Below are 18192 nucleotides of genomic sequence, written 5' to 3'. Positions count from 1 at the left end.
GAACTTGGTCTGTCTGGAAGGAAAGGGGTTCACTGATTTTGAACCATCAATTAAACTTACTTGTGTCTATTTAAATATAAAATAAAAAAAAACACTGTGCAAAACTTCTCCATCTTTTGGGTATTGCATGTAGCAATAAGTAATTAATTAGTTTTTAATAAATAATTAATTAGTTTAATTAATAATTAATTTAGTCATTAATTAGGATTCCATTGTAAAATTTTACTGCAATTTCTTTACCCACACTATTGTTGATTGGCACTGTTATTTCCAGTCTGGAAAACTTATGTTGAGTGAAGCAAGCCAGGCATTGAAGGACAAATACTGCATGAGTATGTGCATTTAGAGTTTTCATTTTTGGTTTAAAGAATCTTTACCTTTGCCAAGGTTGTAATGATATTCTAATATATTTTCTTCTAGAAGTATTATTGGTTTTGCTTTTCATATTTATATCTATAAATATTTTTAAGATTTTGATCTAACCAATTACCTCTCTCCTCTCTTCTTTATCTTCAAATTTACCTATTATAATTTTTCCAGAATTTGCCACCATGCTTATCCTTCTGTTTTTCTTCTTCTTCATCTGCATTTTTTTTCAGTATTTTTTTATCTTATAGCATAGTAATCCCCTCTTCAGGTAGAATATGTTTTTAGAACCAACTATTAAATTTACAATTTGATTTATTGTATATTTCAATTTTATATGTATCATTTCACTTTTTAAAACTTCAGTGCTCCATTAAAGTGTTCCATTCAGAGCACTTTATTATCTTTATTATTGGATTTCTGGAATAAATAATATATATGGAAATTTAAAATTCATATCTGATTACTCCAATTCTGAATTTTCCTTTGGGTGTGTTCTATTACGTGTTTGTTTTCCCTTACTTTGTATCATGGAGCTTTGTCTCTTTTTTGAAATACTCAATTTTTTAATTGAACACAAACATTGCACGTGAAAAATTGTACAGATAATATGATGATCTAAATGTTGTCTTTTCTCCTAAGAAATTTTATATATTTTTTTAGAAGATTTAGGTAGAAACAGAAGATCAAATCAGTGAAACTGATTAGAAGTGAGCCTTCCATTTTTGTGAGGACTGGTCTGCATTCAGTTTATCCCACCTCCTAAACTGCTGGTGGATTCAGCAAGTATTTGGATATGTAAACTGGAATTAACCATCTAGAATTTTTCTGCACTCAGGGATTATTTCTCCTCATGTTTTTCATGCCTTCAGACTTATTAGTGGTCCAAGAGATGATGGTGACATGAATTAAAATGATGGGTTGTGATAGGCTGAATTGTTAGAGTCAGAATGTTTTCTAGATAACACAACTTGTTTTGTTTGTTTGTTATAGATTGAATATGGTGGAAAAACAGAAGACTCAAAGGCGTGTCCTGTTTATAATCTGAGCAACGGCAGGAGTTTTGGTGCCAGCAATTGAGAAGAGGAAAACTGGAGAGCAACTTTGGGGTACTTGGAAATGAAGGGTTATATTTTGCATATGCTATGTTTCAGCTGCTGTTTTATTATTAAAGGTGTGGAAAGTCTTTGTGAGTCTGGAAAGATTACAATGATATATATAAATTCTGAAGCTTTTAAAACGGGGTCTTTAAAGTCATGGGTTCATATCATTTGCAACAGATACCATACATGGAGAGGAAAGGAGAAGGCCCAAGCCTGCATTATGCACCATCTACTTTGTAGAGGTCCAGAAGAGGGGCAGGCACCAACAAGGGAGATTGAAACGGTTCTGCCTGTGAGGGTGAAGAATACAAGGGGTTGCAGGGTACCAGGAGCCAATGGAAACGAGGTCTCAAGGGTTATGCTGAACCACTGCATGCAGTGAGAGTAAGATATGTGAAGTAAGTGTCTTGTTTAACAAGATACGACCAAGTTAATCATGTTGTATTCGCAAATTCAAGCTCTTCCATCTATATAGTGTACATTTTCAAGTTAGTATGCATACTTGCTAGACGTCTTAGGTTCTTCTTGGCAAAATATGAGATATATCTAGCTAATTATATAATTAATAAGAATGAGAGAAAAAAGAGACAAAGAGAAGAAGGACTAGAGAGCAAGAGGCAGAGAAACATGTATGCAAATAACAGAAACCCCAACTCAAAAAACTACCCCAAGATAAAGTGGCTCCAAGATTTGATCATAAAATAATCCAGCAATGTCATCAGAATCTCAGGTTCTTTTGTCTTTGCCACTCTGATACAATCATGTGAGTACTTTTCACAATCATAATTGCCTCAGTTTTATCATTCTATTTAGATAGTCGTCTTTGATGAAGGATGAGGAAATTCATCTTTGTGCCTCTTATACACAGCCCCAAAACAGCAACAGCACACACACAAAACAAACGAACAAATTTTCCTGAGAGCTCCCAATGGATGTTTCGCACATATTTTTGCTTCTGTTACATTACTAGAGGTGACAAAGGCTTCATGATTAAGGAGGGAAATGGTGCCATCAAGATTACCTGAGGAGGCGGCAGACTTGGCCCAGTGGTTAGGGAGTCCGTCTACCATATGGGAGGTCCGTGGTTCAAACCCCAGGCCTCCTTGACCCATGTGGAGCTGGCCCATGTGCAGTGCTGATGTGTGCAAGGAGTGCCCTGCCACGCAGGGGTGTCCCCCACGTAGGGGAGCCCCACGCGCAAGGAGTGCACCCTGTAAGGAGAGCCGCCCAGCGCGAAAGAAAGTGCAGGCTGCCCAAGAATGGCACCACCCACACGGAGAGCTGACAAAACAAGATGACGCAACAAAAAGAGACACAGATTCCCGTGCCGCTGACAACAACAGAAGTGGACAAAGAAGAAGATGCAATAATCGGGGTGGGGAGAGGGGTGGGAAGGAGAGAGAAATAAATAATCAATCAATAAATCTTTAAAAAAAAAAATAGATGGGCTGAGGATAAGGAGGACCTAAGCCAGAAAATGAGTTTAGCATTACCAATAGCACTTGTTTGAGCTAGGGATTAATTGAATAAAGAGATATTTAACATCTAAAACATGACAGGATTGACCTAAGTGCAGGGGATACATCCTTAGATACTGTGGATACACCTCTTCTGAAAAAAAAGTTTTCCATTGGAGAGAAGAGGAATTGGTGGCTCTGACTTTTGGTGCCATAATATGCAGATATGTTTAAAGAAATAAATACATACATAAAGGAGAGCATTAGCTAGACTCTTTTAAAATGGTATTTTCTGAACGTGAAATTTAAAATAGACAAAAAGGACATTTATTAAAATATATGTTTCTCTGCTATCTCTATTCTCCTGATCCCTGAATGTACCTGTGTTTAGATTTGTTTTTTTCTTTTCTGTTGCTATACTCCCACTTGCCGGAGTCAGTGAGGAAAACACCTCTATTTAACATCTTTATCACACTGAACAGTGAATGAGACAAAATAAAGAGTCCTGTTAGAATGGCAAGACAATAAAGTGCCAGGGAAGGAAAGGAGGTACAGTTTCAAGGATGGTGATTTGATTAGGCCTCGTTGAAAGGGTGACAGGAGGAGGAACAGACTGAGGATGAGGAACCAGCAAATGTGGATCACCTTTGCTGGGAACCAGAAGGTAAGAGGAATTCCATGGGAGTAGATGGAGGGTTGAAGAGCAGAGTCAAAGGAGATAAGGTCAGAGAAGAAAGGGGCTGTGAAACCATAAAACAATTATTCTTGATTTATATCTGTGGAAAGCGGGGAACCACTGGAGATTTTGAGTAGATCAGAGAGTTCACATTTCACTTGGTCATCTGTATGGTACAATGGAGGAAGGAAGGTTATTACACTAAGGAAAATGTAAGTTGTTAATAACTCAGCCCCAGCTTAAAACAGTGAAGGAAGTGAAAAGTGATCAGATCTGCATATATTTAGAAGGCAAAGCCAACAGGATTTCTTGATATATTATATTTGGGGTGTGGGAGAAAGCAAAGAATCAAGTATGACTCCAAGATTTTATCCAAGGAACTTGAACGATGTCGTTGCCGTCAACTGAATCAGGGAAAGATACAAGTGTAGGAAAAAAGGATCAGGAGTTGAGTTTCAGTGTTCAGGAGAGAACACTGGAGATCATTGCATATCAACAGTATTTAGAAGAAATGTGAAGCCGTGAGACAGGATGATTTCACAAATTGTACAAGTGAAGGTAGAGGACTGAGCTCAAAAGCTCATAGAATTATTCCCACATAGGATTCATGAAAATGGCTCTTTCTTTGCAGTACTTTTAAGTTGTTGTTACTTAGTGAAATATCTTGCTTTTTGTCCTTTGTAAAAAAAGTCACATTAACCCTAAAACACAGACATGTCTCTTGTAGTAACACAGGCTATCTCTCTTATTACAGATGTTCATGCTTTCAGATAAATAGCCATTGTCAAACAACTATACATTACAAAGTGAAAAAAAAATAAAAGACATATTAATCTAAAAGTATTGCAAATGTTTCTCCAGAAATTAAAGTTACTTGATCCTATTTCACATGTCTTATGATTGTTACTATGGTTTCATCTAAAAATATCAGGCTAAATCTCTGAGTTTAATATCCTTGAATAGCTAAGACAGTTTCAAATAAATGAGATTTTATACTTCAGTCAAACAGCTATGATACTTTACATCTTTTTCTAACACAATGCTACACTAACAAATCTTGATTCCAGGATTAGCCATGTTTTCAAAATGACAGGAATAAGCAAAAACAGAAAAACTACATTAGAATGCAAGAACCACAAGAGCGGAAATTTGTTTCCACTTATATACAAGCAGATCCCATGGCAGTGCCTGTTGCATAGTAGACACTTAAAATATTTGTTATTTGAGTGAATAATTATGATTAACATCTCTCTTAGCCACAAGTCAGACTCTGCTAAAAGAACAATTTTTAAACCTATTAACATATTCATCGAAACGGTACCAGAAGCCAAATTTTATCTCACCATGTTGATGGATGATCTATGCTTTCTGTTGGGGATTGAATCATGTTCCTCACAAGGTCTGTTCAAAGCCTACCAACTACCACATCTGCGGCTGGGGCGGCTTGCACCCCGACGCTGACGGGGGGGTTTGGAGGGGTCAGCTGGCTGCAAAGGTGTCTGAGGCTGCGGCAGACAGCCTCAGAGGGGCTCTCAGGCGTGGAGGACGCGCGGCGAGGGGAGAAAGAATGCCGCGGAGACCAGGTCTGGTACGCAAGTCCGGTTTATTAAGGAAGTGCAGTGGGTTATATAGAGAATGAGGAGGGCGGGGTAGAGCAGGAGGAGTGAGGGCTACGGGGCGGCTGGGGATTGGCAGAAACTTGTGGGCGGACTTGTGGTTTTGTGCTGTTAGCTGTTGCTAGGGAAGTGGGCAGATTTCAGGTTATGATGCAACATTTGCCCCTTTTTCTCTTTTTTATTGGGGGGGGTATAGGTGAGAGGTTTGCTTGGGTGTGTACTTATGGACGTGTGCTGGCTATGTTGGCCGCTAACAGGGGGCGAGTGGCAGGTCCAAAGAGTGGCAGGCAAGCAGAACAGACCAGCTGTGCTACACGTGAGTGGTGGGCTGCGCACTTCCCCCACTAGGTGCGGCTACGCTTGCCATTCAGACTCGGGCCCGCCCCGCCCCCTGCTCCCTATTGATTGTCAAGCAGTTCTAGGGTGGTGGCAGCTGGGGAGGGGAGTGAAGTTGGCTGTTAAGGTGGGGAACGTGCGGGCTGGGGGAGCAATGGGATGTGTTGCGGGGTTTTTAGGTGTTGGGTTGTTCTTGATTTCTTCTTGGGGCGGGCTGAGCAGGGCTCGTTGGGGGGGCTGTCTTCAGTGGCGAGCTGATGGTACTGGATGCGCACGAAGGACGTGAGGATTGCGTTGGTTTGGTCCTTGGCGAGCTGGATGATCTTCTTGACAGCCCAGGGCCCTATGGTAAGAGCTAGGAGAATTATTATTAGCGGGCCTAGGAGAGGGAGGAGGTATGGGAGGAGGGTATGGAAGACTCCGGAAAAATAGTTAGCGGCTTCACGCTCTTTTTGGCGCCGCTCTAGTCCTTCTCGGACCTTTCTTAGGCTGTCCTCGGCAAGGCCAGTAGAATTGGCGTATATACAGCACTCTTCTCCAAGGGCGGCACAAAGGCCTCCCTCCTTGAGGAGGAGAAGGTCAAGGCCCCGGCGGTTTTGGAGAACTACCTCAGAAAGGGAATTGAGAGAGTTTTTAAGATGGGAGATAGCGACTTGGAGGTGGGAGATATCACTGTCGACAGCTTGCCTGAGGGAGGAAAGGGAAGAGGATTGTGTGGTAAGAGCAGCGATTCCCGTGCCGGCCCCGGCGAGACCTAGAAGGGTAGCAACTGTGAGGATGGTGAAGGGTTCTCTCTTCTGGAGGTGAGCAGGGAGTTTGTGACTCTGGAGGGCGGAGAAGAACTCTTCGTCACTGTGGAAAAGGACTCGAGGGGCTAGGAGAATGAGTAGACAGGTTTCATTGGTAGCGTTGAGGGTGGCGACATTGAGGCAGGGGGTTAGTCCGGTGGAGGTGCAAAGCCATTGGGAGGTGTTAAGGGGGATTAAGAATTTGGCGGAAATGTTGGGAGAGTAGTAGTTGGAGCAGGCATTTAGGAGGGGATGGGGACCTTGGCGAGAATGAACACAGCGCCCTGTGGAGGAAACAGATTGAAAGGTTAAGGGGATAGAAGAGGCGTTCCAATTGCATTCAGCAGGATTATGTTCAGAGGATTCAGTGAAGGCGAGGTTAGTGGCAACGGGCTCATATAGAGGAAGAGAGGGAGAGAGACAAAGCCAGCAGTTTGCAGTTAGGTTGGGGTGGGAGATATTCAGAGAGATGTAGGCGGCTCTAATTAGGTTAATGAGAGGGCTAGAATACTGAGTAGGGGGTAAGCGAGACTTGGGGTTGTGGGAGGTAAGGGGGGCAGTAGCGAGGGGGGTGCTGGGCGAGGGAGAGGGTGAGGCGGAGTGGGGGGGAGAGGGAGGCTGTGCCTGTGGAGGATTGAGAACCTGATTTGGGCCCACTGGGATGGAACGTGTGGGAATCGGCTCTTTTTTTATAATGATAAAGGCACCGTAGTCGTAGCCGGTTGCATACAGGCGGACTCCCAACGTGCGGCCAGACAGCCAGACTGGATCTAGGGGATTTTTGACTCGTAGGGTGACGGAGCGCCAGTTTGCGCCGCTGTGGATGAGCTTAATATAGGGGTCTTTGTTAGGGGCACCGGACCATCCGTAGGCGATGGTCTCGCACCCCCAGGAAGGGCAGTAATAGTGTGCAGGGTCATGGCATCCTCTGGTGGTGGATGGACAGATGTAGAAACCTGAGAAATGGTTATCATTGGGGCCACGGCACTCTTTGGGGAGGCCCGCACCGTACGTGGCTGCAGGGGTACGCCTGCTGCGGCGCGATGGGGGTGAAGTATAGCAATGAAGGGAGCAGCTAACGAAGGCACTGCTATAACTGGACGTGTAAGCTAGGTTGGTGAGATTACAGATGTGCACGGTGAAGGAAGGAGCGCTTGCAGTGACATTTGCAGCGAGGAGCTTTTCCTGCTGCCAAAGGGTGAGCGTCCAGTTGAAGGGTTGGTGTGAGGGGTTGGAGAAGATAGGCGGGAGAAGAGGAAGGAGGAGGAGAAGGACTGGGTACAGACGAGCTTCAGTCCTCTGCTCCATTGGCGTAGTCGTCTCGGGGGGCGAACGAAGAGGGGGTGCTCGGTGGTGGACTGTTGCTTGATGGCACAGGCGCAGCGTTCTCTGGAGGTGCTGGCACCGGCGTGCGTCGGATGGCGGTAAAGGGTGCCAGATCGTCGGGTGAAGGGGTGTGGTCCGTTGCAGGTACTGTGACAGGACGGATCAGACGAGCTGGGATCCACAGGGGCTGCGACTCAGAATCTGGAAAGACACAAGCAAAACTTCGCCCTTAGGCAAGGAGGGGGGCTGGTCGTTGCCAGCGGTTAGTTTGGGGGTCTTTCCAATGGACAAGAGGGGCTTGGGTGGGACGCCACATGGGGCCCCAATGCTTGTGGGTGGGAGAAAGGCCTTTCTTGTCAAATGTGAGCAAGTTCAAGTGAATTAAGCAGGCGGTAACAACGTCTCCTGGTGGCTTTAGAGGAGCTTCGTTTTGCTCTTTGTGAATAAGGAGCTTGAGCTGTTGGTTAATGCGCTCGACGATACCTTGTCCTTGTGGGTTGTAGGGAACCCCGAAATGATGTGTGATCTTGTACATTTGTAGGAAGGCAGCAAAGGCGGAGCTCCGATAAGCGGGGCCATTGTCTGTTTTGAGGTCCCATGGAACGCCCATAAAAAGGATGGCTTGGCGTAGCGCACGGATGGCGTGTTTGGCTGTTTCTCCTGGAAGGGGCAGGGCGTAGCACATGTGCGAGAAGGTGTCGACGGCAACATGCAGGAACTTGAGTCTTCCAAAAGAGTTGACATGAGTAACGTCCATTTGCCATCGGGAGTTTGGGCGAAGACCTCGCGGGTTGACGCCCTGTGGCTGTAATGGGCCGAGGGGTAAGAGAGGCGCGCAGGTGCGGCAAGAGCGCACGAGGTGCTTACAGGTTTCCATGGGCAGATTGGGAAAGAGCTTATGAATTGAACGTGCTGAGAAGTGGAACTGCGCATGCAGTAGCTTGGCCTGGTTGACAACGTCCCCAAGATAAAGCGGCCAGGGCACGCTGTGGTTGGCAAGTGCGGTGTGCTGTGGTTGGCATGTGCAAGGCATGCTGTGGCAGGCGAGCGCAGCGTGCTGTGCTGGTGACGCCTGAGCTGGTGATGGCTGGACAGCGCGGTCGGCGGCTTGATTTCCAGCGGTTAGCGGGCCAGGGAGGCCGCTGTGACTTCTGATGTGAGTGATGAACCAAGGGTGGTCTCTGACTTCTAATTGGTGCTGGAGGAACTGAAGCGCCCTATCGATGGCTGTATCCGTAGGGAAGAAGGTGGCAAGAGGCAAGGCATGGCACACCTGCAGGGTGTATAAACTGTCTGTGAAGATATTGAGCGGCTGGTTGGGGCAGGTGTGCAGAGCAACAGCGACTGCGAGCAGTTCTCCGACTTGGATGGAGAATGCGTTTGAAAACACAAGGGTTCGTGGCGTTGGGGAACCAGGTGAATAGATGACTGCAGCATAGGAGGTCTTTGAGGCATCTGTAAAGGCCGTTACTGCGTGTGGAAGAGGTTTCCTGGCCGGCAATGGATGGAACGGAGTGGAGAATGCGAGTCGCGAGAGGCCTTGGAGAAGTCGGTGATGAGGATAGTGGTTCTCGAAAGAGCCTCTGAAAGTTTCAGCGAGCACTTGCATGTCCACGTCGTGGATGAGCAGGTTGGTAGTAGCCTTGGCGTCAAAGGGCCAGACGATTGTGGAAGGAGGAACTCCGTAGGTATGCACACATAGCCCTACAAGGTCGGAGGCGAGGGCGATCCATGCCCTTGTGAAGGGGCAGATTTTTGGGAGCTTACTCTTGGAAGTGTGTAGCCAGAGCAGTGGCCCGTCTTGCCAGAGGAGTCCAGTGGGCGTTACTGGCGTGGGAAGAACCAGTGCAAGGATTGGCAGTCCTGGGGCGTAGCGCTCGAGGCGGCAGGCCTGAAGGGCCTCGTTGACATCCTGCACAGCCGCTCGGGCTGCTGGAGTGATGACGATGGGGCGGGTGACTGCGTCGGCTGGAAGATCCTTAGTCTGGAGGAGCTCGAAAAGAGGCTGAAGTTGAGCCGTGGTGATGGGGAGCGCTGACCGAAGCCAATTGATTTGGCCGCAGAGCTGCTGTAGCTCCGTTAGAGACATCTTGGGCGACACCTGTAGCTTTGGTGCTACTGGCTTAACATGGTGGTGAAAGTGAAACCCCAGAAATTGAAAGGGGGATTGAAGGCGAATCTTGTCAGGCTGAACAGTAAGTCCGATCTGTGAGAGATTGTGGAGAAGCTCTGAGACGAGAGTTTCCAGCTCACGAGGATCCTTAGCGGCAATGAGCAGATCGTCCATGTAGTGGATGATGTGGGCGCGCCTGTGGGCCTTCTTGCGGAGTGGATCGACTGCGCGATCGACAAAGAGTTGGCAGATGGCCGGGCTGTTGCGCATTCCTTGAGGGAGGACTCTCCATTGGTAACGCTGGGCTGCACCTCGATGGTTTGTTTGAGGCACCGTGAAGGCGAACCGTGGGCAGTCTCGTGGATGGAGAGGAATGGAGAAGAAGCAGTCCTTGATGTCGATGATGGCCGCGTGCATGTGCTGAGGGACAGCGGTGGGGTGCGGGCACCCTGGCTGCGGTGATCCCATTGGCTTGATGTGCTTGTTGACCTCACGTAGGTCATGGAGAAGGCGATATTTGCCACTGCTTTTCTTGGTAATAACAAAGACAGGTGAATTGTAGGGACTAGTGGAAGGTTCAATGTGTCCTGCCCGTAACTGCTCTTCGACGAGAGTGGAGAGGGCTTGCAGTTTGTAAGATGGCAAGGGCCACTGCTCGACCCAGATGGGCTCCTCTGTGTCCCATTCCAGAGGGATAGGGTCAGGCGTTGTGATGGGAGCAGTGGCCCCCGCTAGGGGGGGGGCAGGCTGAGCGAGAGGGCCTCAGTAGTGAGGATGGCTCCCGTTTGGCTGAGGATATCTCTTCCCCAGAGAATACCACCAACGGTGGAGAGGATGAGGGGGCAGAAGCGACCGTGCCGGCCCTCTCGGTCCTCCCATTTGATAGGAGTGGCGCATCTCCAGGACTCGGCGGAGCCTGTGGCCCCAATTACCTGAGGCCCCTGCTCAAGAGCCCAGTGGTTGAAGGCGGCGATTTCAAACGGGATGCAGGAGACCTCTGCACCGGAGTCGAGCAGTCCCTCTAACCATTGCCCTTCGATTTTGAGCTCCATGACAGGCTTGGAGGAGCTTCTGATGGGAACCGTCCACATCAAGGCTTGGGGGCTCTCTGGTGGGTGGCCTCTTTGGGGCGGGGCTGAGGCTTGCCCCGCTGGGAGTTTAAAGGTTGGCGAGGGCTTTGAGCGGAGCGGCAGTCGCGGGCCCAATGATATCCTTTTCTGCATCGAGGGCATGGGGTGGAAGGCCCTCTCGGGCGGCTGCCGGATGCTGGGAGGGGTGGTCTCTCGGTCTGCAATTGTGGGCAGTCTCGGGCGAAGTGGCCCGTCTCACCGCATCTGAAGCATCCGGAAGAAACGGCTAGGGCCGTGGCGATGGCTTTGGCGAGGCTAGTGGCCTGCGGATCAAGGTTGCGGCAAGCCAAGACCCAGTCATGGACGCCCTTATCCTGCATGGTGAGGATAATCTGCCGGCAAGCATCGAGGCATCCTTCAACGATGAGATCTTTGGCGAGAGCGACCTGGCCCTCCTCTCCGCAGACCTTACGCTGGCAGGCCTCGATGACACGGGCGACAAAGGTAGCGAAATCTTCGTCTTTGCCCTGGGTCATCTGGGCGAGCTTTTGAGGTCTCGTGGCGGAGACATTGCGGAAGGATCGCAGGGCTAGTTCTCTAAGCCGGAGCCAAAAACCGGGGGGCGCATTGCGGTACTGCACAGGATCGGTGAAAGTACCAATGCCTGTGTACGCCTCTGGGGGGTCCTGGATACCCGCACTGGCATTCTCGGCGATGCGCCTCTCAGCCTCTGCCTGGAAGTGGCATCTCCATTCCACGAACTGTCCTGGGGCCAGAATGGCCCGGGCAAGTGAAATCCAATCATAGGGGAGAACAAGTTGTGCCCCAAGTTCCTCGAGCAGCTGTTGGGCGTACGGACTCCCGATGCCATCCTCCTTAACTGCGCGTCTAAGGTTTTTAATTTCATCAGTGGTGAAAGGGAGCCATTGCTGGGGGCGCGCTTGAGAGGGCGCCGGGTTCAAAGGGAAGAGGTGAGGGATGGCCCCTGTCATGGGTGGGCCGGAGTGGCCCAGCCATGTGTCTGAACTGGTCCAAGGCCTGGACGCTGGTGCCGGCGGAGCGGCCAATGGAGGAGGAGGTGGTGGCCATGTTGTCTGAGAGGGGGGACAAGATGGACGCAGAGGAGTTTCCGGTTGCAAACAAGATGGCTGCGGAGCAGTTTCCGGCGGACAAAATGTCCGCGGCAAGGCTTCCGGTGATTTATAAGATGGCGGAGGCTCTCCTTCCGCCCTGCGCCAAGATGGCGGAGGCTCTCCTTCCGGTTTGCGCCAAGATGGCGGAGGCTCTCCTTCCGCCCCGCACCAAGATGGCGGAGGCTCCCCTTCCGGTTTGCGCCAAGATGGCGGACGCTCTCCTTCCGGTCTGCGCCAAGATGGCGGACGCTCTCCTTCCGGTTTGCGCCAAGATGGCGGACGCTCTCCTTCCGGTCTGCGCCAAGATGGCGGATGCTCTCCTTCCGGTCTGCGCCAAGATGGCGGAGTGACCGGAAGAGGCAGGTAAAGAGAGGCGGGATTTCCGCCTGAGGGCCCATACTTCCTCCCTTCAGGCGAAGAAGAAGGAGGAAGTGTGCCATCTTGGTGGCCAGGTGGGAACTTCCCCCTTTCAAGCGAAGAAGAAGGAGGAAGTTCGCCATCCTGGCGACCAGGCAGGGACCTCCCCCCCTCAGGCGGGGAGGAAAGAGGAGGCTCGCCATCCTGATAATGGTCGTCCCGAAGAGGATGGAGCTCAAGGTCAGCATTGAGCTGACTAGATAAGGACTCAGTATCTGAGTCGGGAGTGTCCCCCTTATCAGGGTCGCAGTCGAGCGGCCGCGCAGCAGCCCCGGCGGAAACCTGGTAAGCGTCTTTCGGGGCAGGCGCGCCAAGGAGGCAGGCGCGGATGGCCACAAGCGTGGGCAGGAGGCCAGGGGGAAACGACCTGCCCTCATGCTCCATAGAGGAGGTGACGCGGTCAATGAGACGCGAGTAAGTGTCTGGGCTCCAAAGGTGGCAGGTGGCCAGCCACGGATTGAAAGGCAGGAGGAGATCCCAGTACTTTTGCAGGTGGCGGAGGGAAACCCTAACGCCATTAGTGTCTAGGAGGCCAGCAAGCGCTCTGACTTGCGGCGCTTGGCGGGAAGATAGACGCCCGCCCATTTTTCTGCCGGGGGCCGATAACGGGGGTCCTTACCTTGAGAGCGCGGCGAAGGGGTGGGAGCGAGGTCCCACGGGGGTGAGGCAGTGGTCACGTCGGACCGGACTTGAACTGCCACCACGTTGGGGCGCCAGTTGCGGCTGGGGCGGCTTGCACCCCGACGCTGACGGGGGGGTTTGGAGGGGTCAGCTGGCTGCAAAGGCGTCTGAGGCTGCGGCAGACAGCCTCAGAGGGGCTCTCAGGCGTGGAGGACGCGCAGCGAGGGGAGAAAGAATGCCGCGGAGACCAGGTCTGGTACGCAAGTCCGGTTTATTAAGGAAGTGCAGTGGGTTATATAGAGAATGAGGAGGGCGGGGTAGAGCAGGAGGAGTGAGGGCTACGGGGCGGCTGGGGATTGGCAGAAACTTGTGGGCGGACTTGTGGTTTTGTGCTGTTAGCTGTTGCTAGGGAAGTGGGCAGATTTCAGGTTATGATGCAACACACATCTATGGATGTGAATACATTTGTAAATGGAATCCTTAAGTCTGACCCTGGATCCTGTGGGTATGGACTTTTGGCAAATAATCTGATCTTTGAAGACTCAGTTAAGATCGGGCTAAATTGAATTAGGGTGGGCCTTAATACAATATGACTAGAGTCCTGAAAAACAAAGTAAATTTGGATATAGAAAGCCAAGCCACTGGTGGAGACAGACAGAGATAGATTGCCATGGGACAGAGGCAGAGATTATCTGCCATAAACCACCACCAGAACAGTACAGCTTCTGGAGAAGGCATGGTCTGTTGACACCTTGGTGCTTGTACTTCTAGCCTGCCCAACTAGGAGAAGACAAATTCCTGTTGTTGAAGCCTACCCATCTGCGGTATTACTCTAGCAACCTGGACTAACCAAGACACTTTCTCTTTAACATTGGTAAGAAATCTTTGCCAGTGTCTGGTCAAAACATCCTATATGCTAGTTACAATAGGAATGACAATGTGGTTGATGGAAAAATGCTGTCACTTTTAAAGGATGCAGTTTTAGTGATAAATTAAACACATCAAAGAAATTTCAGCAGTCAAAACAGGAAGATACCAGACAGATATACAACTTTCCTGGTTTATGCAATCCTGTACTGCCTTTCAAAAATAATTTCTCTAGAAAAAATAGTGTAAGATGTCTTGAATTTACCTAATCTTCATATTTAACATATCAAAAAGTCATGTTTCATCCTCCACTACCCAATGAAGAGGCACCTGAATCATTCTGCAGAAGAGCTCAATCTACTTGCACATATATTATTTTGATGGTATAGATAATTGCAAGAGGCAATTTGAAATCATATGGTTTATTTCCCTAGGGTTAACTGCCATTTTTGTAATTTTGCTTTCACAACAAATACTATAATTTGCTTCTCATATATTTTCCTACAGTTATTATTGATTTATTAAAATCCACAGTGAAGTTATACTCTTCATGGGCATTTAGTAAGTTTTCTTTTTTGGTTTTTGACTAATTTGGAAATATTAATTTTCTTGAGACCAATCCATGCAGGTTGCTCTGGCAAAACTGTGTTTCTGGCACAGTCATTCAATCATGGTAATGTACCAGGAAGTTGTCATGGATGATCCATTGCCAGGTACTTTTCTCATTGCATCCTGAAATCAGAATGCTGTCAAAACTCTAAGAGAGTAGGAGCAGCAACCTCTTAGTGATGGCATAAAGAACAGTAAATGTACATCATTATCAAATATTCCCAAAATAAAGTTATTCTAGGCCCTACTGATTTTAACTAGTTTCATCTGAGTAAATTAAAGAAGTTCCCACCACAGGATCACCCTTAAGCTACAGTGAACTACGTGACTTTGATAATAATAGGTGGAGGAGAAGGCAAGGAAAAGGCAAAAAGAAAACCCTATGAAGCAGCAGCAATACATGACAAGCTATGAAGCCTTTATGATCAGGGTGCAATGTAACTGGGGATTTAATTTCATACTTTTAGTAGTGGAGACTGAAGAAAGACTTTGTAACAGAGGGACAATGTGACGAATGCTTCATATCCCATGGTTTAAAGGCTTACAGCAAAATGACATTATTATCTCTTGATCGTGTGGGTTGTCTATGCGGTTGTTTGCTAGTTTTGCCTGGGCTCATGCAAGTTGCTGAATGCAGATGAACAACTGGTTGAACCTGATGCTCCAAAAAAAGCCTCCCTCACATTCCTACTGTGTTTTTTTTTTTGTTTTTTGGGGAAGAGATGATGATTTAAGAAGATAATATAACCTAACACATGCCTAACATACTACAATGTGTGTCAGTTCTCTTCCCTTCGCACTTCCTGTTTATCCCTCGTAGTGCAAGGAAAACCACTGATGTACCACACAATACAGGCTTAAGCAACTGATACATTTTTCTGATTTTGCTTACTTATGTACTGGAAGGCCATATTTAAAAAAATATGGAGATACAGGAGAAATTTGGTTTGGAGAAGAGAGTATGAACCGATTGATAAGGTGGATGGAAAAACACAAGATCCTACTGGATTATAAAGTATTTATAAATGACACTATTACCAATATTTGACCCAAAGTAGTATTTATAAATGACACTATTACCAATATTTGACCCAAAGTAGTATTTCTTATCATTATATTTCATAAATAGTCTAATAAAACTCTAAGTGGGCTGATACAGCCATTATGTTGACCCTGGAATAGTTTGGTCAAGATTTCATAAATTGCTCTATTCACTTCAACTTTACCATGGCCCAAAAATCAAGAGTACATGCTTTCTGCAAATGCATTTACTGCTGTAAAGTCTTTAACTGTTCAGCAAATACAGGAAATTTTTTTAAATCAAAAAGAAAAAGAGCTACATTTAAATACATAAAAAAATAAAAAATTATTCTCAGTCAATCCCTCTAACCCAAGCACTTAAATCCTCATGATTTTTTAATCATCCCATTATACCTATGCAACATGTGTATCCGGTGTACTTACTAAACAATTATTTACACTTGCATTTTCTGTGTCAGGTTTACTTTGATTTAGCTTCTTTAAAAACCTAACTGAATTTATCCAAGGAAAAGTCTCACGTTTTTTGGAAAACCAATGCTGCTACACTGTTTCCAGATCTGCATCCAAAGCTGAATTTAGGTGTTGGCAGTTCTTTGAAAAGTTCAAATCCTTGGCTGAATTCATTTAGCAACTCTTTCTTGGTCCAATTACATTAGGTTATTAGAAAAAAGCCTTCTTCTTTCAACACCCTGGAGAGTTTTCACATATTGCTTTATCTTCTCAATTGCATTGTCAGGATTAAGGTTTATGGCATCAAAAGTTCCTTTGTCAACACAAATATGAAATCCAGACAGCTTTGTGGAAAGATTCAGAAAGTCTTCTACCTTCAACTTAATGTTAGATTAACCTTCTTTCTCTACAATACTTTCAGAAAGCTGTATTGCCGACGTAGAGTAATCAATCCCAGTAATATTAGAGAGAGCAAATTTTGCAAGTTCAACCAGGAAAACACCATTTCCTATGCCAGTATCAAGCACGGAGGCATCCAGTGGGATCTTGTGTTTTTCCATCCACCTTATCAATCGGTTCATACTCTCTTCTCCAAACCAAATTTCTCCTGTATCTCCATATTTTTTAGAAGTTTGCAGTTCTCTCTCATAAACAGCATCCCCACTCTTCGGGACCGCCCTCGCGGGACCGCGCCGTCGGCTCCAGTGCTCATCTCCGCACATTCCTACTGTTGTGTAGACTGTCGGCCGCAGGACCTTAATACTCTTCCTCTTGGAGTCTCCTCTTCTTGTAGCCTAGAAACACACAGCAAAGAGGTCTAGGGATATACAATGGTGAAAACAGAAGAATGAAACGCGTCCTAAGACCCAGCCTTGGAAGTTGTACTAATTCACTGTTGATATATTTGGTGGGTTACAGAGCAAGCCCAGATTCAAAGGGAGCAGAAGCAGATGCCATCTCTTGATGGAAGGAAGAAAAAAATTGCACTGAAAAGAAGCGTTAGAGATGAGAGAAATTGTTGCAGTGATCTTTGCACACAATCCACTGGAGTTAGTCCTCTGGCCAAAATTAAATCTCTCTCATATGCAAAATACATTCAGTCCCTCACCAAAATATCACACTGGATTACAACCAAAGACCCCAAGTTCTAAGTCCAGGATCTCATCATTCAAATCTTGTCCAAACAGGGATTCATCTCTTCAGAAGATATGCTTCTGATGCAGCTTCTTTATAATCCAGGCCCCTGTGAACTAAAAAGATAGGTTAAGTATCTTTAACATACAAATATACCATGGTGAAACCAGGATCAGATTATCACAATTGATAGTCACTCTCCTCATTAAGGGGATAGAAGAGGAAGCACATATCAACCATAAGTGATGAAATTAAAGCAATAGAAAAAGAATAACTTTAAAAATGTTTATTAAAAACCAGGAATACTAAAAATAAATGAGGGAAAAATATACTTTATTTCAAAAGCTGTTACAAGAGACAATGAAGTATGGTATATACTAATAAAAGACTGAATCCACCAAGAAAAGATAACAATCCTAAATATTTATGTGCCTAACCACAATGCTGCAAATACTGGTAAATATACCACTCTCATCACTAGATAGGTCATTTATAGAGAAGATCAATAAGGAAACAGGAACTTGAATAATATTGTGAATGAACTAGAATTAAGAGAAATATACAGAACATTGCATCCCAAACTTGTAGGTTACACATTCTTCTATAGTGCACATAGATTATTTTCAAGATAAACAACATATTGAATCACAAAACAAGTATCAATAAATTTTAAAATATTGGTATTATACAAAGCATCTTCTCTAACCACAATGGAATGATGCTGGAAATAAAAAACAGACAGAGAACTGTAAAAACCACAGACATATGAAAGTTAAATAACATACTCATAAACAACCAATAATTCCAAGAAGTAATTATAAGGGAAAACAGTATATATGTTGAGACAAATGAAAACAAGAACAAAGAATATCAAAACTTATGAGCACCAGTGAAGGCAGATCTGAGGAGGAAATTTACAAGCTCACTTGCTTATATTAAAAAGAAGAAAGAGCTAAAATCAAAGATCCAACTACCCACTTGGAGGAACTAGGAAAAGAACAGCAACCTAAACCACAGGAAGCAGAAGGAAAGAAAGAAAGATTAGAGCAGAAGTGAATGAAGTAGAAAA

The 18192-nt window shown here is 46.4% G+C and overlaps 1 protein-coding gene and 1 pseudogene across 1 annotated transcript; both read right to left on the bottom strand.

Moving 5' to 3' along the window:
• Nucleotides 1–10871: 10871 nt before the first annotated feature.
• Nucleotides 10872–12986, bottom strand: LOC139436511 (endogenous retrovirus group K member 8 Gag polyprotein-like). The gene has a single exon (XM_071208129.1). The coding sequence runs from the start codon at nucleotides 12984–12986 to the stop codon at nucleotides 10872–10874; it is 2115 nt and encodes a 704-aa protein (XP_071064230.1).
• Nucleotides 12987–16053: 3067 nt separating this feature from the next.
• LOC101429965 (EEF1A lysine methyltransferase 2-like) lies at nucleotides 16054–16711 on the bottom strand (annotated as a pseudogene).
• Nucleotides 16712–18192: the final 1481 nt, after the last annotated feature.

Source organism: Dasypus novemcinctus, chromosome 1 (assembly GCF_030445035.2).
Source record: "Dasypus novemcinctus isolate mDasNov1 chromosome 1, mDasNov1.1.hap2, whole genome shotgun sequence".
NCBI classification, from domain to species: Eukaryota; Metazoa; Chordata; class Mammalia; order Cingulata; family Dasypodidae; genus Dasypus; species Dasypus novemcinctus.
This window is presented reverse-complemented; position numbering and strand designations above follow the sequence as displayed.